Below are 26,694 nucleotides of genomic sequence, written 5' to 3'. Positions count from 1 at the left end.
CTTTTGGACCAACAATACCCCTGTGATTTTACAACAATTCAGCAGGACACATCCCACCACAGCAATGATCCAGCTCACTGCACAAGAGGTGGGATGGCTAAGTGGTGTAATGAGTGAGTGCTAATTAGAAATAAGATTATGCTGCAGTTCCACATCCAAGTCCCATTATCCCCCAACTATTTTTATCCTCATTTTCAGTACTGGAGTGAGCACCAAGAGCAGGTATCTGATGTGTCCCCTATTGCAAAGCCTTGCCATGATTTTTCTCCCTATTTTATTTGGAACCCATGGTAGTCTTCCTCTCTGGCTGGAAGACCTCACCTTGAACATCAAGTGTAGCCATCACTTTAATGCCTTCAGCTTCACAAGAATAGATGCCAGTGTCTTCTGGGACCGTGGGGTTAATTTTTAGCATGCTCACATTCCAGTCCTGCTCGATAATCACTCGCTGCCCATCTGAATGTATTTCCTGATCATTTTTCTTCCAGATGGCGTGCACTGGCCTAGAATATTGGCATATGAACTCTGCTGGGCCATCTTCATCAACAGTTATGTCCTGCATGGGACTGACCACTTCAATGGTGGGATCTGTTAACCAACACGTCAGGAAGGACATGCATTAGTGGATCCCCGTGGAAATCACTCCTGGAAGGGTTTTTGCCATGCACAGAGCCCGTGGGGAGCAAGCAGAGTGGCAGTGCAAGCAGGGGGGTGGTTGGGCATGCTGGGGATTAGCAGTTTAGTCTGTGCCTGTGTCAGCAGCAAGCAGGATGGAAGCCAGACTGGTGCATTAGAACATGGCCATTACACTGGGAAATGGGCCACCAGGAATTAAGGCTTGTGCTGGAACAGTCCTGAGTTTGGACTGCTGGCTTAGTGTTTCTCCAAGTGTTTCTGAGATCTTCCAGGCTGGGAAGCACTGGATGTGAAACACTTCTGCTTCCTGAAGGTGCAGAACAAGGACTGCAGTGAGTGGTTCCCTGCAACTCTCAACCTCACACAGCAATGGGAAAACACCACAAACTCTGCTGGAGGCTCCTTGTGTGACTAAAATATAGCTACTCATCAGAAAGAAACTTAGTCCTCAAATGCAGACACTCATTCCTGTCCTGGGGTGGTCTTGGCTGTCAGAAGTCATGTGAGGAGCAAATATCCAGGAAAACTGACAAAAAAAAGGGCACTCTATAGGAGTAGATGAATATTGTTTTGGTTATTCGTGTGTTCCTCTGCAGTAAACACATTGTTTGGAGAAAACCAGTGGGATTTCCTTTACAGCATTTTATCTAGAGGTCACTGAGAGATCATAAACCATTGGCATCTCAGACTGAGAGCCCAGAAAATACTGAGAGCAGCTGGAGATGCAGCTTCTCTGAAGAAGGAGAGATGCATGAGGCTGCTTTAAAGCACTTTTAAAACACTAGTTCTGCCTCTTGTGAGGCAGCTGTAAGGCACAGGAGATATAGCTGACCTAAAATACTGTGAGCTTCCAAAGCAGCCAAGAGTCCCTCCTGAGATGTCAGACTGGACCATCCATCTACAATACAATATGCAGGTGAAAAGGAAAAAATATCAATGCAGTCTGAAAAGGGAAGTATCTCTGAAACATTCTTAGCAGAGTTATGGCAACTTTTAAAAAAAAAATAGTGATAGGGCTACAAAGGGACATAAAAAGATACAGTCAGAGAAAGCTGAGATATCAGGAGTGGACACGATGATCCTTGAGGAACTCTTCCAGCTCAGGACATCCTGTGATTCTGTGATGTCCTCATTCTTCAAATAGCTGTTCTGCTCACAAGCCAGCTGGAATAACCCACACAGGATCTGTCTAGAATGCTCCTCTTGACATTGCTGCAGCAGTCTGAGGGTTTGGGATGCTCCTGGCAGACCTTGGGCAGCAAAGAGAGCTTTGCAATCATCCTTTGGAAACTTGCTGCAAGGCTTGATCCCACTCACTAAGGTTCCCTCTGCCACTCCAAGTATCTGCCCACGTTTTTATGGAGAGGAGGCCTCCAGGGAAGGTCTTGGAGATGTTTTGCTGACTGAAGAAACCAGCAGGTGTCTGTGAAGCTGGGGGGCACAACCCCATGCCCTTCCATAAGATGCAGAACTGTGTTTCTCACAAGTATCACCTGTGGTACTGGAGAAGGTCCTGGTTCCACTGTCCCCTCGCTGTTGGCCAGGGCAAGGACTTTGGTGGCCCTGGTCACCTGTGAAGGAGCTCTTTGGGACTAAGGAGCCAACGTGTGCCCCAGAACCTGCAATTCTCACCTGCCCAGAGGAGCTAGAAAAAAACAGCAGCAGCTCCTTCAGCCTTTTCCATTCTCCCCCCATCATCTGTGAACCACCACTCTGGGTCATGGAATGAATGCAGCTACAGGGCAATGATGTTGTGAAGGGCCAGTGTGAAAAGCTGAGGTCTCACTTCACAGAATAAATCCAATTACCAACGTGCCTTAAACCAGGAGAATGAGATGCTTGGAACAAAGTCAATTTGCTCCTTGATGAACAGCAAGTCAAGGATGGCTGGATAGACTGAAATATATTTCAAACACAGATTTATGTTTAAATTTCTGGACAAAATAATGTGCACAGAATTGTATGTGAATACAAAGATGATTGGAATTTTACAAGTGTTTCACTTTCCTGTGAAATCAAGTGTTACTTGAGCACAGTGCAACGGGGGTTATCCCAATCCAGTTATAAAATACTGCTACTGTGATTCAGGTTTGCAATTCAGGAATTTTGGCTTCATGGGAGCACAAAATATCCACATACATGTGTGTACCTGCACGAGCTATGGAGTTGGAGTGAATGCTCTCCAGAGATTTCTTCCAAAATCAATGATGCTGTGATTCCATGAAATAAGAATTTCTCAGGAGCCTTATATTTCACTGAGCAGAACACCTAACAATGCATTTATTTATGTTTCAGGCCCGCTGTAATTTTTTTTTTTTTTGCCTGGAGAGCTCAGAACCAGGTTCTGTCTCTGGAAATGGATGCAAACAGACACAGGACTCGTAGGATCTGCACACTGTGTTGTCACTGCATCATTCTATGTCATGAAGAAATGATTTCACATTTTATCTTCACAGAGAACCAAATTGTCTGAATTTACAAGGGACACATGATGCAGAGGAGGAGACATCAACCACTGACTACAATTCCATATTGTGGATCATTCCTGTTATGGCCCAGTTATAGCACAGGAGTAGATTTGAATAAAGATCTTTTAACCCTTTATATGTCTGTTTATATCCCTTTTCCAAGCAGGGAATAAGCCTTGCCTGAAAAAATATCAGATCTTCCCCATGGCTATAAAAAGGACCGGGTGGGAAGGAGCTTGGTTTATCAAATCTGGAGCTCAGTGTTATTTGCAGCTTTTGGCTACCCTTACCAAATGGGAAAAATATTTTTTCAACAGACCAGAAAGCTTTGCCAGTGCAGGGATGAGCTTTCGAAAACAAGGTGCATTTTGTCCCTGTGTTACTGGAATATCACACACCCACTGGTTTCCAGGAACAGCCCAAAATCCTGTCCTGGGAACATGCTGAGCTCAGCACCAGTAGCTCAATTGTGGAGCAGCACAGTGGCAATTTTGGGAATTATCACCTCTGCAAGATTTTGTGGTATTATGAAAAAAAAGCTGAAGTGGGGATATGAAGTGCTACCACAGATGTTTATGTTCATCTCTTCTTTGAGGTCAGGTGAAAGCAACAGCCCTGACCCTGCAACCCTCCCTCACCTGAACCACTGCAAAAATCAGCGTGGTTGCACCCAGAGGAATTCTGGAGTGAGAGTGGGTGACTGGCAGAGTGGGAAGGTTGCAGGGCACAGGAGAACCATGAAGGGATTTAGTAAGGGTAGCCTGGAAGGCAGAAGCACCAGCACATGGAGGAGCAGGTCCACAGGTGGCCACGTGTTTGCTGCTGACAGGGAAATACCTTTGACTAATAATTTAGCTGAGGAGATAAGAGACCCAGCTCTGAAGGTGACAGTGCCCGAGTCGTGGCACGCCACGTCATTTAGGGTCAGAGTGTGGATCCTGCCGTCCTGCTCAGAGATCTCAGTCACCAGGTTGTTGTGGAGGGGGGTCCCATCCAGCCACCACTGCACGTTCTTCACGCCCGGGTGCGAGAGCTCGCAGGTGAACGTGGCTGACTCGCCCACAAAGACGTCTGTGCTCCTTAAACCCGACACTATCGCTGCTGCTTCCTCTGCGTGACAGAGCGAGAGAAGGAGCCAAAGGAAAACAAAAACCAACGCGCACGAGTCGCTCCCTGCAGAGCCAACCCAAGCCCAAGGGCAGCTCCAGCAGAGTTCAATTTGTAGTGCTTGTCCAAGGGGAAAAAAAGAATTAAAATTTTCTTGAAGAGGGTTAGAAACTGCTTGTGGGAGCAGTGTGTGTGTCTCTGCAAACATCATTTCACTGGGAGGAAATGCCACGCCTTGCCCAGGTCATGCCTGGCTCTCTTGTGTGTTGCAACCATCTGCAGAAGTTGTATGAGGCAGAGAGGTATTAAAGATTTAAATGTTCACTTGGGTGCTTTAAAGGAGTAATAAGATTATCAACAATGATAGAAGCTGCAATCAGTTGTAACAAGAATTTCAGTATTTTTACGACCACTGCTCCAAGTGTTTCAGCAGTACCACCATCTGTTCTGAAACACAGTATGGTCAGTAGTTTAAACTAGTTTAACTTTAAAAGATGGTTTGAACCCCAGCCTGGAGGTGAGTGTTTATATCCTCACTGGAATCAGGAAAGAAATGAATGGACTTTCAGTTGTTTGGCCAGTTACTGTCAAAGATTTTGGAGTAAGAAATCCAGGCAGAAAACAATTTCCACCACGTTTCACCACCTTACCTTGCACATACACAGACCCTGTGGTGATCTCGTATCCAGTGCTGCAGGTATAATCCCCACAGTCATCAGGCTCTACACCATGGATGATGAGCTCAGCTATGCTGCCCTTCAGCTTCACCTCGTACTTGTCACTGGGCTGAATGACCACCCCTCCTTTCCTCCACTCAACGGGAGCGTCCGGCTTGGAGATCTCACAGTGCAAAACAGCCGTTCCCCCTTCTTCAGTCTCTACGTTTCTCAGCTCTTTGCTAAACAGCACTGGCAGTACTGTGGTGGAGAAGCAACTGCATCAGTGACAGTGCTCAGAGGTGAGAAACCTGCTTGTAGCTCCTCCAGAGGGGCTGTATCCTTCTTTCTCAACCACAATTTGCCTGCTGGTCGCTCATCGCAGGATGGGGATGGAATGGAATAATCATGGAATGAGCTGCTGATACTGCAGAGGTGTCCAGTGCTGCTCCATAAAGGGCTGCCAGAGGTCACAGGGCCTCTAAAAGTCTTCACAGGGCCATACTCAGTGTAAGCACGTAGAGCACAGCACCAGCAATAACAACACCGAGTCAGAACCCTTCAGGTTGGAAAAGACCTTTAAGATCAAGCCCAGCCATTAACCCAGCACAGCCAAATCCACCACTAAATCACATCCTCAAGTGTCACATCTACACACCTTTTAAATATCTCCAGGGATGGTGGCTCTGCTGCTTCTCTGGGCAGCCTGTGCCAATGCTTGGCCACCATTTCAGTGAACAATTACTTCTTAATTAACCCCCCTGGTTCAACATGAGGCCATTTTCCTCTCATCCTATTGCTTGTTATTTGTGAAAATAGACCAACTTTTACCTCCCTACAACCTCCTGTTGGTAATTGCAGAGTGGTAACACCTCCTCCAAGCCTCCTTTTCTCCAGGTTAAAAACCCCAGTTCCTTCAGCTGGCACATGAGATTTTGGGTGTTTAATCTCTGAAACCACATGCTCTGAGCAGGAGTTCATTATGGTGGCTAAACCCACAATCTACAGATGGGATCTAATCTAAAAGACATAGAATTCTTAGCACAAAATGAATAAAACTCTAAAACCCCAAACCCATACAGTTCTTAGTACCAAATCAATAAAACTGTAAAATCCAAAACCATAGAATTCTTAATACGAAATGAAGAAAAGTATAAAATCCAAAAACACAGCCACTAAGAAAGGCAAAGAGCCACAGTTTATGGGCTGCTCAGGCACTAGGAGATACAATGGATCAATTTAAAATGGACTTGTCCTAGGCATGGTGAAATACTCCAGTTTGATTTCACAGAATGTCAATGATAACTCAGCAATAAAATTTCTACGTGCATGTGGCACTTGGGGACATGGTTTAGTGGTGGACTTGGCAGTGTTGTTGTTGTAATGGTTGGACTCAGTGATCTCAGAGGCCTTTTTCAAACTAAATTAGAGAATGGTTTGGGGATTGGAAGGGGTCTTAAAGATCCACTTCCAACTGCTGCCTGGAAAGGCTGAATCGGAACAGAGACTAGATAGAGTGAAAGGAATAAAACAGGAATTTATTGAAAGGATACACTTTGGGCAGTGCAAGAGCCTGGCTGGGGCTACACTCAAATCCAAGATGGATCCTGGTCATGATTTTTACACTTTTATAGGTTTTGGTTCATCTACATATTTGGGTTAATTATCCAACCACAGCCCCAGGTTATGAAGTCTCAGCCCCCTGGCTTGACCCCTTCCCCTGCTGTTGTTTATGATTTTTTGGATACCAGTTGTCTGTGATTCTCTAGCTAGAAAGGAATTGTTTTGTCACTGCCCTGTGAAGAGAACTTACTAACACATAATATGAAGTTTCAGAGTTATACACTAAGCAGCAGAGATTCTGAAAAATAAAAAATCTAAAACCCCCTGCCATGAGCAGGGAACCTTCCACTAGACCAGATCTCCCAGAGCCCCATCCAGCCTGGATAATTCCAGGATGGACACAGCCAGCCCTCCTGCGCCTCGTCCTACCTTTGACCTGCAGCGTGGCCGTGGTCTGCTGGTCCCCGCAGTCACAGGTGTATTCTCCAGCATCCTGAGCCTCAGCCCCGTAGATGAGGAGCTCAGCCCGTGTCCCCTCCTGGCGCATCTCGTACTTGTCCCCGGGCTGCAGCCGCGTGTCCCCTTTGCGCCACTCCAGGCGCGCGTGGGGCCGCGTCAGCTCGCAGCGCAGCACGGCCGTGCGCCCTTCCTCCACCTCCTCGTTCTTCAGCCACTGTCTGAACAGCACGGGCAGGCCTGGAAAAGGGAGGGGGAGGCAAAAAGAGCAAAAAAAAAAAAATAACAGGTGAGGCGAAAATAGAGGAATGTTTTGTCGTTAAAGGCGTGTGTAGAGCCATTCGTGGACAATTCTGGCTGGGCAGCCCTAAGGAGAACTTCTAGGGATGCCAAAGTCAAACCTGGATGGAGCAGGAGGAGGAAGGGGAGTTAATCAGCAAGGAGAATTTTATTTCTATGTCAGCAACATTTCTCTCCCCATATCCCAATAATAATTGGGACAGAACAATAATAATAATTCTTTTCACAAAGAATTCCCAGCTAAGTTCAGCAATTATTACTGATGGCCAGATAGCTTTCCATCCTTGAAACAAAATCATGGAACAGGATAAAGTCACTCAAAGAACATACAATTATATATATAAAAGTATAAAATATACTTTATATATATATATATATATATATAAAAGATATTTTTAAAATGCATGTATATATAAAAATATATATTAATATATAATATTAGAATATATAGAGCATATCAGAGAATTTGAATATATTTAATATACTAGAAAATAAAGTATATAGAATATGTAGACTAGTATAATAGAACAATATACAAAATCGAATTTTATATATATATATTATTATTATTATAGAGAATAATATATGTAGATTATATTAGAATATTGGAATATATAAATCTGGGGTTACAGTTCAAGGCTTCAAATCTTGCAGCCAGAGATCAATTACAGAATAATCAAGGCTTGAAGGGACCTCTGGAGGACCCCATGGATGGAGATTCCTCCACTCCTCTGGATCTCAGTTCCATTGTCTGACCACCCCTTCATGTTAAAAGTTGGGGATTTTCTAACCTGAATTTCCCTCACTGCAGCTTGCACTTTCTGTCTGTCATCTCTTTACTGAGCCCTCCAAGAAAGTTCTGTGTCTCTCTCCTCTGTAGATCTCCATTAGGAAGCTGCAGAGAGCAATGAGGTCTCCCCCTTCCACTTTCTCTTCCCCAGTTATCAAACACAGCTTCCCTTGCTTCTGCTTATACTTAGACCCTCAATCGTTTAAATTAGAAGGTACTATCATCTTTTTCCAAACTCTGCCACAGTCAGGGACACCTTCCACCATCCCAGGTTGCCCCAAGCCCTGTCTAACCTGGCCTTGGACACTTCCAGGGATCCAGAGGCAGCCACAGCTCCCTTGAGCAACCTGTGCCAGGGCCTCATCATCCTCACTGTAAAAAATAGCTTTCTTATACCTAATCTAAATTGTCCCCCTTTTGGTTAAAACCATCACCCTTTGTCCTATCACAACAGAGTTTGTCCATGTACTTCACATGCTCCAGCCCCCTGCAAAACTTGGTGCTTTGCTGCACTTGCTCCACTGATCAGTGTCTCCCTTGTAGTAGAGAGCTCTAAAAATCGATATTCCCTCCTCTCACCACTGCTGGGCAGAGAGGAAGCCATACCTTTGACCTCCAGCCTGGCAGTGGTGTTGCCAGCAGCCGTGTGGCAGCTGTACTCGCCGGCGTCGGCGCGGTTCAGGTCATGGATAACCAGCGTGTGCACCTTCCCCTCCTGCTGGATGCTGCACTTGTGGCTGGGCTGGATCACAGAGGTGCCCTTCTTCCACTCCACGGGGACATCAGGCTTGGACACCTCGCAGGACAGGTGGGCAGTGCCACCCTCCTGCAGCTCCAGGTTGTGCAGAGCCTTCACAAAGGTGACCGGGGCAGCTGTGGGGAGAGGGGACCAGCACTGCTGCAGCATCCTCACCCAGCATCACCCCCAGGGCACAGCTGGGTGGCTGTAGTTACATTCAGAACCACATCGAAGAGGAACAGACAACACAAGGCACTGGCATGGGCCATCTTTCAAAAATCCTTCTATAGATCTTACAAGAAAGGGTTTTTGGAGCTTTCAGACTTCTATTTGTAAATGTGATCTAAAAGCATCACAAGTAGGCGATTAGTCCAGAGCACATTCTTGACACTCTTCAGCATTGATTCTGACATATGATCAGCTGTGTAGTTGGATGGTCTTCAAAGGATGTTAATGTTAATTATTATATCAAATAACACCAAAGGATGTTAATAGCAATTATTATATCAAGTACCATCAAAAGATGTTAATATTAATCTTTGTTCCGTGTACAATAAAAACAACTGCAGTGACTGGTTCAGATGTACCTCTCTAACTTGCTAAATTGGATTAGCAGAATCTCCCAAAATTTCCAAGGCTCCCTAATCCAAATACACCTCTCCATCAGTCAAAGCAGTGCCTGCCTGTCCCTGCTCAACCCTTCTTCCAGGGAGGCTGCTCACCTTCCACCTTCAGCCGTGCTGCCGACGAATGCTGCCCCACTTTGAAAGTGATGGACCCACAGTCCTCCAGGGTCACCTTCCTCAAGATCAAACTGTGCCGTGTCCCCTGCACTCTGATCTCGTTCATTTCGTTGGATTGCAGGGGAACATCCCCCAGGAACCACTGGGCATCCTGAGCTGTTTCCCGGGACAGCCGGCACTCGAACACCGCGTCCTCCCCTTCGTACGCGGCCACGTCCTTCAGCCTCTCCACGATGGTGGCTGCTGGTTCTTCATGGAAAGGGCAACAGAGTTTGAGATCTACTTGCAAGTGATGCTTCCTGGGTTAAACCCCTCGTTAGGCTCCTTCTTGACAGTACTATGGTGTTGTTATCTGAGGTCCTAAATAATAAATCTGGGGGTGTTCAGCTTGGAAGAGAGGGCTTGTGGGCTTTTATTAGGGGTGAATAGTGACAGAAAAAAGGGGAATGGTTTCAAATTGAAAGAGGGTAGGGTTAGCTTAGATGTTAGAATGAAATTGTTCCCTGTGAGGGTGGGGAGGCCCTAGCACAGGGGCTGTGGCTGTCCCTGGATTCCTGGAAGTGTCCAAGGCCAGGTTGGGTGGGGCATGGAGCACCCTGAGATAGTAGAAGGTGTCCCTGCCCATGGTAGGGGTTTGAAACTAAATTATCTTGAAGGCCCCTTCCAACCCAAACCATTCTGTGATTCCAAACTCATGGGAATGTAGGTACACAGGCATGTAGTGACATATTACAATAATACAGATGCATGATTCATGTGTATTATGCACACATACATGACAGTCTAAAAAGCTTGTAAGTTCTACTGTGTTGTGTGCATAACAAATATTTAATATATGTATAATCATAACCTGTGTGTTGTGAAAAAGCCGTCAACAGTTTCCCACGGGTGGAAATTAATTATTATTAAACCACAAAATCACTAAATGCCATTCCTAGAGGTAACTGACCCAGTTCTTAGCCTGTGAAACCTCTGAGATCCCTGTGGTTCTCCTTGACCACAGGACAAGGTTTAGAGCTGCCAAATTACTCAATCCTGTGCCCCTGCCACGGTGCCAAGCTGTGCCCAGCTGTCCCCCATGCAAAGCCCCACCTTTCAGGTGCACTGCTGCCGTGGTTTGCTGGTCCCCTGTGTCACACGTGTAGTCCCCAGCATCAGCTTCGCTCAGGTTGTGGATTGTCAGCTCAGCCAGGGATCCCTCCTGGCGCATCTTGTATTTGTCACTGGGTCGCAGCACTGTCCCCTCCTTCTTCCACTGCACACTGGTGTTGGGTTTGGAGACCTCACAGCTCAAGGTGACACTGCCACCTTCCTCAGCTTGTTGGTTCTGGAGTGGCTGTGTGAAGGTGACTGGAGCAGCTAAATCAAGAAAAATGGAGGGAGGAACAAATCGTGTGTCACTGCTGATTGTGTAACAAACCTTGTGTTTGATCAAACTCTGATGCCATCCTAAATTTGGTTCAAATTCAATTCCAAAGTTACTTTAAAAGCAAAACAAGGGATGGCAGAAAGTGTTGGTTTTCCAGGAACTCTAAGCACTCTGCTCTCCTGAAGAATCACTGGACACTGCACACACTGAGCACCTCAAGGATTATGCTCCTTCTTGCACAGGAATGGTCATGGACACAGTTTTGAGCATTCTGTGCATGTATCTCCAAAAGGCTACCAAGACCAGACCTCAAAAGCTACTCCTGATACCCAAGTTCTTGTGTATTTGGGAGAGGGCATGGAGGGTCTTTCTATAATATTCCTTATTTGAAAACTGGACCAGCAGAGAAAGGAACACTGGCAATCTCTGTGCTGCTGGTACCACTGGTGGGTCAAGGTGCAGTTTTGATGGGTGAATTTATAAAGTGCCACATGTAGAAGTTTAGCTCCTCAAGTCCAGTTCCCTGGAAGAACCTCAGTGGCTCCACACTTATTGGTATGTGTATATATAATTTTTTTTTCCCCCAGCCAATTGGTTGAATTGGTATTTACAGTGTGACTGCACAGGCTTTCCTCAGCTTCCTGGGTTTGGAATTTTTTTCAAGGAGTGCTGGAGTGGCTGAGACCACACACAGAGACATAAATTGGCCAACAATAACAGAGGACCTCCTTACAGCATCAATATTCTGCTATCCTTGAGTCATGGACTGCCTGTGACTGCAGGCAGGTGTGTGCCTTTCATGGGAGAGCCCTCAAGAATATTTCAAAAGGTGGGATTTAACAATATCCTGGCTCATCTTTGTTTTTCCTGACCATGTGTCTCAGAAAAAGTCAATTTGATATTGTATTTGTATCAGATCAGATTGGAAAAAAAAAGAGATATATATTCATATGACACCTGTTTTAAAGATCTTTGGCAATATTAGTGTTTAGGTGCCTTGCTCATTAGCTGGAGTTGTGTCCAAGTTTGAACAATTTCACCTGGATCACATTTTTCCAGGCAGAACTACAGCTCAAAGGATGATTAAGCATCAAAAATAGTCCTATTCTAATGGAGCTCCAGCCCTGGCTGTCTGAGTGACCAGAGAGAGGCCATAGGATCTCAAAGTGTGGAAGTAATTCCCACACTTGGTGAAGACACCACAGGTCTTCCAAAAGCAGAAGGACTCAGATGCCTTTGACAGCACATCTGAAGTCAAGGACAGTAGGAAAAAATCCTCTTGGCAGAGTCTAACTAAGGGAGTGGAGCAAGTTTCTTATCTTAAAAAACCCAACACAACACACCTTTAACAGTCAAAGTGGCTGTTGTTTCATTTCCATTATCACAGGTGTATTTACCAGAGTCTTCTAGTTTTAAGGCATTAATATTTAAGGTGTGGACTGTTCTCTCCTGCCTGATTTTATTACTTGGAGCTTGGGGAGATCACCGGGGGACCCTTTTTCCAATTCACCTCAGCACTAGGCTGGGAGAGCTGGCAGCTGAGGACAGCTGTATCCTCCTCCTGCACTTCCCTGCTCTGCAGTTTCTCCTTAAAGACTGGAGGTGGCACTGAAATTACAAACAAAGCAAAGCATTTTGTGTTTGCTTTGCTTGCTTTGTTTTCCAAGCACCTTGGTCTCGTTTCCTGCAGTCTTAAAGCTACAGCTGAACGGTTGAGTATTCAAAAAATCCTCCGACTTCTGTGCTACCTACTGAGGGGTTAAATGAAGCTTGTAAGAGGGAAGGAGAATGATTTTGGTTGGAGAATTTAATCAAAATAATGTTTAGGAGAGAGGAGGAAAGGAGGAGGAAAGGTCTGGTTGAAGATGTAGAGAGATTGGACCAGATGGCTTTTAAAGGTCCCTCCAAACCCAAATTATCCTATAATTCTAAAAGGGGTAGTGGAAGCAATGAAAATTCCAGGTCTCTCCATCCAAGTAATGAAGACAAACTAGCAATTTCTCCAGGAATCAGTGAGCTTTGGGAAGATAGTGAAATGTCCCCTATTTATCCGTGGCGAGTGCAGTCACAGATGCTTTGAAGCACAAGCACCCCCGAGACACGAGGGAGGTGAATTATGGCATTGAACTTGCTGCCAGCATTAGCAGAGCACCCCCTGTTCCCAGTGATCCTGTTCCCCACCACAGGGAGCCCTCACCTTTCACCCTGAGCTCTGCTGTCGACGTGTGGGATCCCACCCGGAAAGTGACAGTGCCAATGTCCTGCTCGGTCACCTTCCTCAGGGTCAGGGTGTGGATCTTGCCCTTCTCCACCGAGATCTCGTTCATTTCGTTGTTCTGCAGAGCCACGTCCTGCAGCTTCCACTCCACGTCCCTGGCGTTCTCGTGGGAAACCTGGCACTGAAAGGTGACATCGTCCCCTTCGGACACCACCCTGTCCTTGAGGCCACTCACGATGGTCACGTCAGGCTCTGCAAGGAGGCAGAAATGGGAAATGAGGGGAAATGAAAGGGAAAATGTGGATCAGACCATGGAACCATGAGTAATAGAGCCTGCAGTGGACTTGTGGAAGTCACCTGCTCCAAAGCTGCTCAGCACCTTGTCCTTCAAACTCTGCCTTCAGTGTACTTGGTAACAGGAAAAATGAATTTTGGATAGTGGCTTTACCATTTGTCCTTGCTAAGAGACACACTGCATATTGATTTGTGTTTTTAATGCTTGATAGGGTGATAAAGGCTTGAATGCTGCATGCCAAAATCAGGATTTTGAAATTTGTTCCATTTACACTTAGACATTGTCACAGCATAACATTAAAGCCTGATGCTCTCTATTGTATTTTTGTGAACAGATCTGCATTTACTCCATGCTGATGCTCCAAACTGGCTGAAGCCCTGGCCCTGCTTTGTCCTCCCAGCAGGACTCACTGGGTTAATGTGAGCACAGGGGTTCTGCACTGCAGTTTGCCTGAGTCCTGCCTCTAGGACAGCTGGGCACCCGTGCAGGGATCATACAGACAACCCTCAGTGGGGGGACACTAATAAATACCCCAAACCCACTGGGGAATACCAAAGGAAACATAAAATCACTAAGGCTGGAAAAGACCTCTAAAATCATTGACTCAAACCATTCAAAAAACAACCCAGTCTCCCTCTGAGCAAGCACAGTGGATATTCCCACAACTGAGGTCACCATCTGCACAAAAAATGCTGCAGCTGGGTGTGATGTGCAGGGGATCTACAACGTGGAGCAGCCCGTGGAGATGCTGGGGGTGTTTGTTCCACACCAGTGGTCCAACCTAAGCTCTGCAATGACATTTAGGCCAGATGCAGCTGCCATGTGACTGGAAGCTGGGGCTGGGCCATCTGTTCAGTCCCATGCACATGATGTCAAGCAAATATTCCAAGCCATGAGTCACAGATTACATCTGCCTTATCCTCTCCTGTCCACCAAGTCAATCTTTGCCTTTGGTGCATCCACTGACCACGAGTTATTTTTATGATACCCATCCTATGTTGATCACAATAACTCATTTTATGGGATGTATGTCCATATAACCCAATCATGTTGCAATATCTTAGTTCCCTAAAGGGAAAATCTCCTTGTTCCAATAAACAGGTCTTGCCTTTCACAGTGAGTTTGGCTGAGCTGGTCTGGTCTCCAGCCTTGCAGGAATATTCTCCAGCATCCCCAGGCTCCAGGTGGTGAACACGGAGCTCCCTGAGGGTCCCATCCTGCCACATTTCATACTTGGAGCTGGAGTGCAGGAGGGCTCCATCCTTCCTCCACTCCACCTCTGCTTTGCTGATGGAAATCTCACAGCGCAGCCTGGCTGTTCCTCCCACTTCCACCTCCTCGTTCCTCAGCTGCTGCTTCAGCTGGGGTTTGATGGCTGTAAAATGAGAAATAAATAATACATGAGCTGTTTGCTTGAATGCCAGGTCTGCACAGCTCAGCACAAGGCACCTGGGCTCTGGTGCTGCTGTACAATTTTGCATTAAGTGGTGATATGATAATAAAACCATTTTTCCCCCCTATAAACAGACCTATATTGTGTATATCCAGAGGATCAGAAAGTTCCCAAAATATCTTTATATCCCATAAAGTCCAGGCATCCACATCACACCTTTTATGCCACTGCTGTGCATATGCAAAATTCCAACACATAAAGGTTCTGACTAAGCAAAACCTCACACTTTCTGTTTAAACCGGTGTAAATCTGCTCACTTTTACAGAAATACTCCTGATTTTCAAAAGCTAAATAATGTAAAGCTTTAAATTAATTTCTGATTTCTCAGCTGTTCTTTCAAGACCCGGATCATCCTCAGTGAGTCCTTCCAGGTGATGCACAAATGGACATTTATTCAAGTAGAGCATGGAACAGCTCAGACAACAGCTTGTCACTGGTGGAAACAAGAAGGGGATATCCATGGGGGGGTGTGAGCAGTTGGAAAAACGGGAATTTCAGTGCCTGTGGTTCCAGAAAAACACTATTGTGAGACAGGTAAAGCAATCACTGGGCTCTTTCACCCATAGTTGACCCTGGGGCTGCTTTTTGAGTCAGAGTCATGAAAAATATGTTGTTTGAAAGGTTATGGTTTAGATCAAAGCCCCAAATTCCACCAAACTTTGAGACATACACAAACATTTCATAGATGGTGCTGGATGGCCCTGTTTGAGCAGGGAGGTTGGACCAGTGACCCACACCATGATTCTGTGATCACTCAGACATTATTCCTAATGTTTAGTTAAACACAGCATTCTCAGAATCAGCACAGGGAGATTAAAAATAGCAACCTCAAAATGCTTTTTTTGTGTGCTGTGTGACTTGCTATTGATTCAAGAGAGCCAGCAAAATTGCAAAACACCAAAAAGAGTTCTGTTAATATTTCAAAATCACCACGACACAGAATTCCTTGCTTTTATCATATCAGAGGAAGGGGTCAGTGCACTGCACTCTGTGCTTTACAGGCTTAAACAGGAACCCTGTCCCACCAGATCCACTTCTCTGTATTCTGCTTTATGACTGGGCAGCTCTTTTCCTCATTATCTTAAACTTTTTGGATTAAATAGCATCATTCACACAGTTCCACCAGTGCCTTTTCTCCTGCATCCCAGGTGGGTGCAATGCTAACCATTCACTCTGAGGACTGCAGTGCTCTGCTGGTCTCCCGTGTCACAAGTGTAATCAGAGGCATCCTCTGGCTCTACATTATGGATCACGAGCTCTGCTGTGCGTCCACTTAATTTAATTTCATATTTGGCACACGGGAAGAGCTCCATGGTGCCTTTCCTCCACTCCACGGCCGCGTTATCCTTTGTCAGCTCACACTGGAATTTCACCGCGGCTCCTTCCTCTGCCTCCTCGTCCTTGAGCTGCTTTTGGAAAAGAACTGGCAGAGCTAAAAGAGAAGAGAAAAGGATCAACAGGATCTTATTTAGTGAAGCCTGAGTCAAGTCCTGGTTAACACAGGCTGACACTTGGAGAACAAGATACTCTGCTTTTCACTGATATTCCTAGGTAGGAGCCGTGTTTGCTAATTTTCCTGCAACTGGGATATCTTGCTGCATCAGAAGAAGCCATCTGCATCTATATCATTCATTTCCTTTGCTCCTTGACACAAATCCTTCCCAGTGGTGAATTCATTGAATGATTTTATCCCTCAGTTGATTTAACACTGATCCCAAGAGCAAAGAACTTCAAAACTCTGTGGACAGCCTTGAGAGGTCAGGGATGTTGTTGTCTGTCTTCTCACAGGATTTGAAAGAGAATATTCTTTTTAAATACTCAGACAACATGTCATGTGAAATGTCCAGATGTTATATTAAATCATTGCTTTTTCTTTAATTTCTCCTCAGGCACAAAGCTTGAAAGTATTTCCTATTAGAACCCAAAACTCAAACACAGCACTGGAAGAACAAAGTATCATCCTCTTCCATTCTTACTAAAAATAAATTTTAAAAGTCCTATCAGATGAAAAGGAAAACATTCATAGAGAGTAAGAATAATGCCCTAAAATACTCATATTGAAATGGTTCTTTTGCCTGTTGGAGGAACCTGTTCCTTTAGGAGCCAGCTCACACCACGTACCTTTCACATTGAGAGCTGCCCTGGTTTCCTGATCCCCCGTGTCACAGCTGTATTCTCCTGTGTCTTCTAATCTGAGATTGTGTATCAAGAGCTCTACCAGGCATCCCCTCTGCCTCATTTCATATTTCTGGCTGGGCTGCAGCCCCACTCCTCCTTTCCTCCATTCCACTGCAGCTCTGGGTTTCGACAGCTCACAGCAGAACGTGGCTGTGCTTCCTTCCTCAAATTCCTTATTCTGTAAAGGTTGCTTAAACGTGATGGGCAGTGCTGTAAAATTGGAGAGGAAAACGTTTCAAGAGTGTTTTAGTGCAAGAAGAATCCAGTCCTACCATCATCCTTCAGGTATGGCTAATTCTAATGATTCCATAATCCTGGGGATGCAGGATGTCTGTCTTGGCAGAATCTTTCATGAACCACTGAGGGAACCAAGAGCTGAGGACAGGCAAAATTAGGAAAGATCTGATCTTAGTGGTCAACAGAATGGCCTGGTTTGAGGTCTGAAGGAGCCAGACTTTCCTATGGAAGAGTTTCCATGCCAGCTATGGATCCTTTAGGAAAAGATCACTGAGAGTTCTTTTATACAGATCCCTGCCCCTTAATAGAGGTCTGTGAGTTTGCAATATTAAACAAAGAGAATTTCTGCCCCAAATAAGGCTTCTATCAATGTATAAAAGATCAGGTTAGTATTGATCTCTTGGTTAGAGATTCCAGTCAAGTGATAAATGGGAGGGGAAATTCAGATTTCAGGATTTCAGTTAAGGCCTTGCTCTGGATGGTACAAGGAGTGAAGGAACACAGGTGTGGATTCAAGTTGTCTGCAGTCAGCATTTGAACCTGAAGTTCAAAGCCTCCAGTAACAACACAGCACATTCATATATCACAGAAATCCCTTATCCCTTGGTAACTGGTGCATCTCTTAGCATCCCAGACAGGCATTACACCCTGTCAGGCATCCTTTATCCCATTCCCATATCCAGCCACTCTCCCAGCACTCAGGGCAGGAGGGTTCAGCATATTTCTACATCATAACAACATTCAAGGCCAGCTTGGTTGAGGCTGTGAACAACCTGGTCTAGTGGAAGCTGTCCCTGCCCATGGCAGGGGGTGGAATGAGATGAGCTTTAAAGTCCTTTCCAACCCAAACTATTTTGGGATTCTATGATTTAATTGCTTTCACACCTCAGATACTGCAAGAAGAACCTTTCCACCTTGCTGTGTGTCATGCCCATGAGGAATTCTGGCATGGACCAGCAGCAAAGCCAATCAATGGCTGCAGAGAGCACCAAGAAAGGCTCCTTGCACTCCACTCCTACTGAGCCAAGGGGTCACCACTGCCTACCATGCACGGCCAGCACAGCCCTGGTCTGCTGGTGTCCTGAGTCACAGCTGTAAATTCCTGAATCGTCCAGCTCCAGGTCAGAAATGACCAATTCAGCAGCACAGCCCTGTTGCTTCATCTGGTATTTCACACCAGGGTAGAGAGTGACATCCCCTTTCCTCCACTCCACTGGAGCCTTGGGTTTGGTGAGCTCACACCTCAGGGTCACTGTGCCGCTTTCTTCTGCCTCGGTGTCCTGGAGCTCTTGCTTGAAAAGGGCTGGTAGGGCTATAAAATAGAAATATGACTTGGACCTGCTGCAGCTGGGGCTTGGGAAGAAGGAAGTAGAAGGAAAATAGCACCAAAAGAGAGGATTTTTCCCAGATGTCTCTAAACCTCAGTGCACTAGATTCAAACTATGAAGCTATTTCCCCAGAGAAGTAATAGGAATATCTGCAGAGCAAGAAGAAATGGATTTTAAGAAGTTACATTTGCCATGAGATATATAGAACCTAATCTATGATCTAAAAATGGAATAATAGTTTTCCTACTGTAAAAGTAGCCAGCATGCTGCCCTGATCACTGAAGAAGTGTTCTGAAGATCAGCAGGGAATTTTCAGAGTTCAGATTCCCTCCTAATACAGAGACCTGCAAGAGTTCATACTCCCTCTTAAGGCAGGGAATTTTAAAGGTTCAGATTCCCTCTTAAGGCAGGCCATTTTCAGGAGACATTTTGATTATTCTGACAGCAAAATACAGAAAAAATGCACTTAGCTCTGCATGGCAGTTCCCATTTTCTGCCTGACCACTCCATGAGCTGCACAGACCAGGCTATTCTGCACACTTGATGATTTACAGTCTTTTCTTTTAGCACCACTAAACCACAGTTGTTATTTTTATTTTCAAAAGATATTACAGCCTCTTCCCTTTATTCTTTTACCATTGACTGTCAGCGTGGCAGTTGTCTGCTCATCTCCACACACACAGGTGTAAACTCCAGCATCCTCCTCCTCCAGCTCATGGATAAGCAGCTTTGCAACAGCACCATCCTGACTCATTTCATATTTGCTGCTCTCTTTGAGCACCTCCTGCCCTTTCTTCCACTCCACCTCAGCAGGTTTTGTCAGCTCACACTGCAGAGCAGCTGTGCCATTTTCCACAGCTTCCAGGTCCTTCAGCTCTCTCTTGAATTCTGGAGGCAGCACTGAAGAGTAAAAGAGTGACCACAGAGAGGGTGAATTTTCCTTAAAACGCAGCTTGGTGAGGTCCTGGGGGAGAGGTTTCATGGGGCAATACCAAGCCCTGATCCAGGTCAGTGGAACACAATGGAAAAATCTTCCTCAGCTTCCCTGGCCACTGGATCAGGGCAAGGAAAATGAGATGAACTAGCACAGCTGAGGGGGCCAAACACAAACAGGGAATGTTTTTCCCAGTTCTACAAAAGGAGGAAGCACAGAGAGGAACCAAAAGCAAACAGAAAGGGATGGGAACAGAGATTTGGGCAGGTTTGGAGGATGTTCACCCCAAGGATTACATTACCACGGACTGTTAAGGCAGCAGTGCTGGTCTTGTCTCCACACACACAGGAATAATCCCCAGTGTCACTCAGCTCCAAGCCATGGACCACCAGCTCCACAGCACATCCCTGCTGCCTCATGCTGTACTTGGTGCCCGAGGTGAGGATGTGCTGGCCCTTCTTCCACTGCACACGGGCAGCAGCCTTGCTCAGCTCACAGTGCAAAGTGGCTGTTCCACCTTCCACCCCTTCCTGGCTGGTCATTTCTTCTTGGAAAAACGGAGGCACAGCTGAAGGATGCAGGTAAAATGTGTTACAAACTGAGGGTGTCTCCAGGGAGGGGTGAGGAAGTGGCAGGGGAAAGTTGTGAAGGCTGTGACAGGGGAAAGTTGTCAAGGATGGGTGAGCATCAGTCACGAAGAGAGGAAAGAGAAATGAAAATATCCTAGTGGGAACAGACAACCTAATTCTTTTGGATTTGCCCTGGCTTCCTACAGCAGAACTGCAAAGTCCCCAACAGATTTACACCTGCTTGCTACCAGTTTCCTCCTCAGAAAAAGGCAGAATGCCAGCTCTGAGCTCCTCAATTCACATGTATTGGTGTTTTCCACAAACTTCATGGCTTTGCACTCTCTTTTCCTACTCGCAGAGCTGCCCTGCTGTGCTCTGACTGTTGACACAGCTCCTTACTCATCCTCACTCTTTCTTCCTTGAGATATCCTTGAAGAGGAACATCTGGGACTCACAGATCCTTCTTGACCCCAAAGTAAATCTCCCACTGCTGAATTCCAGCCTGGGAACACATTTTGCCCATTTTACATAATTCTCCTGCCCATTGCCACTTGCATTCTTGAAATAAATGTGGTGACCTTCACACGTCCCTCTATTAACTAGGTGGGATACTGGGATATTTCATCTGTTTAACAAGATTAGAGATCTTAGATCTCAAAATTAGTGTCCAGTATTAGAGACTTAATTAAAATATCCAGGCTAGAAGACAAGCTTAGCCCTGATTTGGCACATTTCCCATTCCAGCAGTGTTAAGCTGAAACACCAGACTTGTTTGCCCAGCAAACTGTTCTTCCAACAAAGGAAGACGAGAAGGAGGTCACAGAAAGAATTTATTCTTTCCTTAGAAAAATCAGTGTCCCAATGGAAATTACCTTTGGGCATCAGAACAGAGATGATGGGCACAAAGCCCAAAATGGACATAACTTAGTGAAGAGGAAATTATAATTAACAGAGCCTTATTCTGGATACTCCTCATTCCCTGTATTAAAATGGTTGGTGTTGAGAATTCCAGAAAGGAATGGCAAAGAATAAGCAGATTTGTGGTTTGGAGAATAAATGCAGGAAAGGAAAGACCAAAGAACAATGGGGTTACATGGCAGGAAAGGAAGGTCAGAAGGGAGAGAAGAAAGGAGAGCAGGCTTGTGTTTAAGGAAAGAGAAATGCAGACAGGTATTTTCCAATTTCCACAGCCTGCAGGTGAGGAGGGGCAGGGAACATTTTCAACTTGATGAAAGTTCAGTTAATAAGGATGAACAAACAGAGGTGGAAAATTGAACAGCTTGGAGCAGGGGACAGAAGTTTCCAGTGAGGAAACAGGAGGTCAGGGATGGCTTTACCCTGTACTGTCAGGACAGCTGTGCTCTGCTGCTCTCCACACACACAGGTGTAGTGTCCTGCATCCTCCTCAGCTATTTCATGGATCACCAGCTCTGCCTTGAGCCCTTCCTGCCTCATTTTGTATTTCCCACTTGGTTTGAGGATCCTCTGGTCCTTCCACCACTCCACTGGAGCAGCCTTGGAGAGCTCACAGAGCAGGGAGACTTCTCCACCTTCTTCTGCTTCCTTGTCCTTCAGCTCTTCCTTAAACAGTGGTGGCAGAGCTGGAGGATGCAACATGGACAAAGGGACAGCAGAAAACCAGAATTAAACCCCTCATTTCTACTTTGAGATTATTTCCCCTCTTGCTTTTTTACCAGCCTATTATAGATATTCTTAGCCATAACCAAGTTCAGAAACTCTGAAAGTGTCTTTCTTCATGCATAATGTGATTTTAGTACCCTGAGGGATCAGTTTTCTGGGTTTTTGTTGTTATTTATAGAGAAAGAGCAAAACAAAGACCCAGACCTCAGATCAACAGCACTCACAAATAACACTGCTGGATACAGAACTATTTTACCCACACAAATGTCATTCTTTGGAGGCTGCTGTTTTTAGTTTCTGGTTTGTTTTTATTAAACTGTAGCAGCCCCATCTACATGAAAGCAGATAGATTTCAAAATAAAACTACTGCTAGTTTTAAATTGAAGTTTGAAGGGCCATTACATCAAATAAGAATTTTAGATTCTTATTACTCCTCATTTTGGAAATCATAACTCAAAGACAAAACAACCTAAACAACCTACAGGAATTAAGCTCTGGAATGATAACACTTCTCTCACTCTGCATGTCTGACTTCTTTAAAGAATCTGGAACCTTTAAAAAAAAAAAAAAAAGAAACACAGCCAGAGAATTCCCTCCTCTTTCTGCTCCCCTAGCCCTCACTTCTCCTTTTCCAGTTCCTGGAGAAGAGGGACCTGACAGTCCATAGCTGAGTGTTTTGGAGAAACTGTGGTGGACTGAAGTGACCTAAGGGGCTGGAGCTGGAAAATACAAATATCCAAGAAGAGGAGACTTGCACAGAAGGAAACTTCACGTGTTCTCCTTTAAAAGGACAGATTAATAATGACCTAAAAATTCACCACGAGCAACTCTTTGTCAGGAAGAAATGAGTTATAAATAGAATGAAGGAAGAGGAAAGGATAAAAACAAAGATAAACTACTGACCCAGGGAAGAAGCAGCTACATTTCAGAATTATGTCTATCTCTAGAGATATTTATGAATTTTAATAAGTTCTTTTTACCATGAACTGTTAAGGTTGCTGTTGTCTTCTGGTCACCACACACACAGGTGTAATCTCCAGCATCTTTTACTTCTAGGTCAGGAATGACCAGCTCTGCAGTGGTGCCAGACTGTCTCATTTGATATTTGTCACTTGCTTTGAGCACTTTGGGCCCTATTTTCCACTGCACAGGAGCTCCTTTGGTTAATTCACATCTCAGAGTGACTGATGCTCCTTCTTGGGCTTCTTCATCCTTCAGCTCTTCCTTGAAAAGCACTGGCAGGGCTGGGAATGGAAAGCCAATAGAAAGGGTTTGTAAACTAAGAGATCAGCATTGTGAATTCTCAGCTGAAGTTCAAACCTGGTCAAATCAGGGGTTTGAGGTTGAGGTTATCACTATGAAGATCTGGAAAATGGAATCCAGCAGTAAGACAGGAAGTGCTGAGATGACAGGCCAAAATGCAAGATTTAAGGTAGAATTTAAAGGATTTATCACAGGACAGAACATCTCAGCTGGTCTGATATTTCCTGGGTGAAATTCCCTTGAACCTACAACACAGCAGCGTGTCTGCAAGGACAGACAGTCCTGTCCTCAGCTCCCTTTTCAGCAACACCAGACCAAAAACCAAACACCTGAACAAGAACTGGACAGGAAGAAACAACAGGTCAACACTTCATGGGGATTTCAGAGAGACAGAAAATGGACAATCATCTGCATTTACCCTTCACTGCCAGAGAGGCTGTGCTGTGCTGGTCCCCACACACACAGGTGTAATCTCCTGCATCCTGCAGCTCTAGGTCACGGATTTCCAGCTCTGCCAGGGCACCCTCCTGCCTCATGATGTATTTTTCACCTGCCTTGAGTATTTTGTTCCCTTTCTTCCATGCCACAGCTGCAGCCTTGCTCAGCTCACAGCTCAGAGTGGCTGTTTGGCTTTCCATGGCTTGCAGGTCCTTCAGGTCTTCTTTGAAAAGGGCTGGCAGGGCTGAAGGTCACAAAATGCACAGAAGACATTAAAAATGACATGTGGCACACGGATGACACGAGGGGTGGGTGGTACAGAAGCAGAGAACACTTTAGGGTGGAAACAGAGAGTTTTCCTCATAACTCTGGGACATTGGACAAACCAAAAGACAAAGAGAAAAGTAGCCTGGATACAGCCAGATCTTACAGAGGATTTACAGATTTAAAGAAACAATTCAGCCACAGGTGAACACAAAACCAGTATCAACGAGCTGGCATAGAAATCCACAATAATACAGTTGTTTATAATGCAGATAATATAATATAATACAGATAAATAATACATACAATAATACAGATATATTATCTTTACCATGCACTATCAAGGCTGCTGTTGTCTCCTGCTCTCCACACACACACGTGTACTCTCCAGCATCTTTCAATTCCACATCCTGGATAAGCAGCTTCCTGACCATGCCCTCCTGCCTCATTTTGTACTTGTCACTGGCTTTGAGCAAGGTGCTGCCCTTCCTCCACTCCACGGGGGCAGCTTTGGTCAGCTCACAGCTCAGAGTGGCCACTTGACCCTCGGTCACCTCCTCGTCCCTCAGGCTCTCCTGGATGCCTGCAGGCAGCACTGGGGATGCAATGGGAACAGGGTTAAAGGGAGCAAACGCAGCCTGCAGGTGAGGGCATGGGGAAGGAAAGGTGGGGAGGGGTCTTCAGGCTTGACCTCACATCTGCTTCAAGGACTGGGTCCTAAAACCACTCTGTACATGGAACTGGGGGAAGGTTTTACCCCTAAATCCCAAAATTCATCCTGGTGGTTATGCCACTCAAGGTGAGACTCAGAGGAACTGTGCACAGATAGCAACGGTGATAGAAACAATTCAAATAATAATTTCAAAAAGGATGGCACTCAGAGGAACTGTGCACAGATAGCAGTGGTGATAGAAACAATTCAAGCCATAATTTCAATAAGGATGGCACTCAGAGGAACTGTGCACAGGTAACAGTGGTGATAGAAACAATTCAAGCCATGATTTCAATAAGGATGGCATCCAGATGGAGCTGTCATTACCATGCACTGCCAAGGAAGCTGTGGACTGCTGCTCCCCACACACACAGGTGTAATCCCCAGCATCACTCTCGGTCACACTGTGGATCACCAGCTCTGCAGTGACATCCTTCTGCCTCATTTTGTATTTCTCACTAGGTTTGAGGGCTGTGTGTCCCTTTTTCCACTCCACTGGGGCAGGTTTGGTCAGCTCACAGTGCAGAGTGACTGCTTCACCCTCCTCGGCCTCCTCATCCCTTAATTCTTCTTTGAACAGAGCAGGAAGGGCTGAGAAACAGAGCAGCAAAGGTTTTCATGACAAGCAGCTCCTGACCACCAAAATAAACAATGTTCACCAACATCTAGCCCTGGCTGGTAGTGAGCATCATCTCACAGAAGGAAGAGGCTGATTTGTATCATAGACAAAAATGCTCTCGTCATTTCTTTCAGCAAATATTAAATAAATTTGCTGATTGGTTTAGAGATTTATGGAAAATAAACAGCAGAAATGGGGAAACTTTAAGTATGGTCCAAACTGCAACTTTCTCAGTATAACCCAGCCTAGAAAATTAACACAACAGCTTACACCATGATCAGAAAAAAAGCTGAAGGAAAAAATTATACCCTTTTAATTTACATTTTAAGGATGCATTCAGACTTAGCCCATATTTAGGATAAGATTGAAGAGTAGAATCAGAAAGAGATCCTGAAAGTGCTTGGGTAGGAATAAAAAGGAAAGAGAAAAATGATGTAGCCATTGCAGAAATCTGCCATAAATCCCTCACCCCAGGCTGTTCAGGTGCTTCCTGACACCTCATCCCTTTTAGAAACACAAACAGAATTATTCAGACTGTAAGACTGGATGGAAACGTGGCAAGATGGGGAAACAATAGGATGAGATGACATCCCCTAAGTCTCTGGAATGGAGTGGGAACTACATTTGGATATAAAACAGCTAAGAAAGAGCTGGAGAGGATGGTCTCCAATTCCTGACCCTGGCCAGCAAGAAAGAAAGAATTGAGAATAAGGATGTGGAGGATAATTGTGCAGACATTAATGTAAATTGATTAGAAGGAAGGAAAACAACAAGGGAGATGCTGGTCTGCCTCTCTTTCAGGAATGGAAGTTGATAATGAGTGGACGTGGGGAAAGCTGAAGTGTTTAATTAATTTTTCTTCATTATTATTAAATGTTAGTTTTAATTAAAGAAGTAATAGAAATTCTGGCTTGGAAAAGAAACAAAAAATTAGAGAATATTTCAATAAGTATATTCTCAAAGCAGCTTGGTGTGATGAAATTTGTCCTGGAATTCTTAAGGTGCAGGCACAACCGATTTCAGACACTGACAGTGACACTGGAGAAATCAAAGAGTGGCTGATGTTCCTCAAGTATGGAAAATACAGAAACTAAGAGGTGAAAAATATATCTCAGATTGAAATACACACATTTAGTTCTAGCTGTGTAAACTGAGATTCTGAAATCCCAGAGAGTAAAGAAAGGAAAATCACAGGTGTAAAGTCAGTAGAGCTGATAGAGCTCCAAATGAAAATGTCTGAATTAAAATGAGCTGGAGGTGTCCCTGATTCCTGTGGTCTGAGTTTGATAGATCTCCATTGACAAAAATGGGAATTTGGGAATAGTCCTCAGTCTTGAAGCTGAATCCCATTCATAATGCTGGTCATAGAAAAAGAGAGAGAGAGAGAGCAGACAGAAGATCCAAGGAATTATGGCAATCTCAATTTAATTATTTGAAAAAACTCAGATTTGCCAAGAGCTTTTCTCTTCATGAAGGAGTGGACCAGGGTAATTTTTTCTTGGTATAGATTAAGCTTCCTTGACAAAAAGACACATTATATGTTCTACATTATTATTTTAGCAAAGTTTTAACTTTGATATAGGTGGAATTACAGCAGATTACTAATCTGAAAGCCACAGGTACAGGATGTTGGACTGGGGTTTAAATCACAATGAAAGAATGAATTGAGCAAAAGTTTTTCACTACTGAGTTCAGGATTATTCAGCATTTTCTGTAGT

At 44.9% G+C, this 26,694-nt stretch overlaps 1 protein-coding gene across 1 annotated transcript in view; it reads right to left on the bottom strand.

Annotated features, from left to right (window-relative positions):
• The window catches only part of OBSCN (obscurin, cytoskeletal calmodulin and titin-interacting RhoGEF), a 139,994-nt gene that overhangs the window by 42,770 nt on the left and 70,530 nt on the right, over nt 1-26,694 (bottom strand). Inside the window, exons 45-56 of the mRNA XM_088154839.1 lie at nt 24,817-24,948; nt 23,362-23,493; nt 22,661-22,924; nt 21,377-21,640; nt 19,772-20,017; nt 19,173-19,436; nt 18,254-18,520; nt 16,915-17,181; nt 15,959-16,225; nt 14,449-14,715; nt 13,025-13,297; nt 9,438-9,707 (exon numbers count right to left, since the gene is read on the bottom strand). Of these exons, the coding sequence (XP_088010965.1) occupies nt 9,438-9,707; nt 13,025-13,297; nt 14,449-14,715; nt 15,959-16,225; nt 16,915-17,181; nt 18,254-18,520; nt 19,173-19,436; nt 19,772-20,017; nt 21,377-21,640; nt 22,661-22,924; nt 23,362-23,493; nt 24,817-24,948 (2,913 nt within the window). The remainder of the gene's footprint in view (nt 1-9,437; nt 9,708-13,024; nt 13,298-14,448; nt 14,716-15,958; nt 16,226-16,914; nt 17,182-18,253; nt 18,521-19,172; nt 19,437-19,771; nt 20,018-21,376; nt 21,641-22,660; nt 22,925-23,361; nt 23,494-24,816; nt 24,949-26,694) is intronic.

Source organism: Sturnus vulgaris, chromosome 1 (assembly GCF_052056855.1).
Source record: "Sturnus vulgaris isolate bStuVul1 chromosome 1, bStuVul1.hap1, whole genome shotgun sequence".
Lineage (NCBI taxonomy): Eukaryota > Metazoa > Chordata > Aves > Passeriformes > Sturnidae > Sturnus > Sturnus vulgaris.
This window is presented reverse-complemented; position numbering and strand designations above follow the sequence as displayed.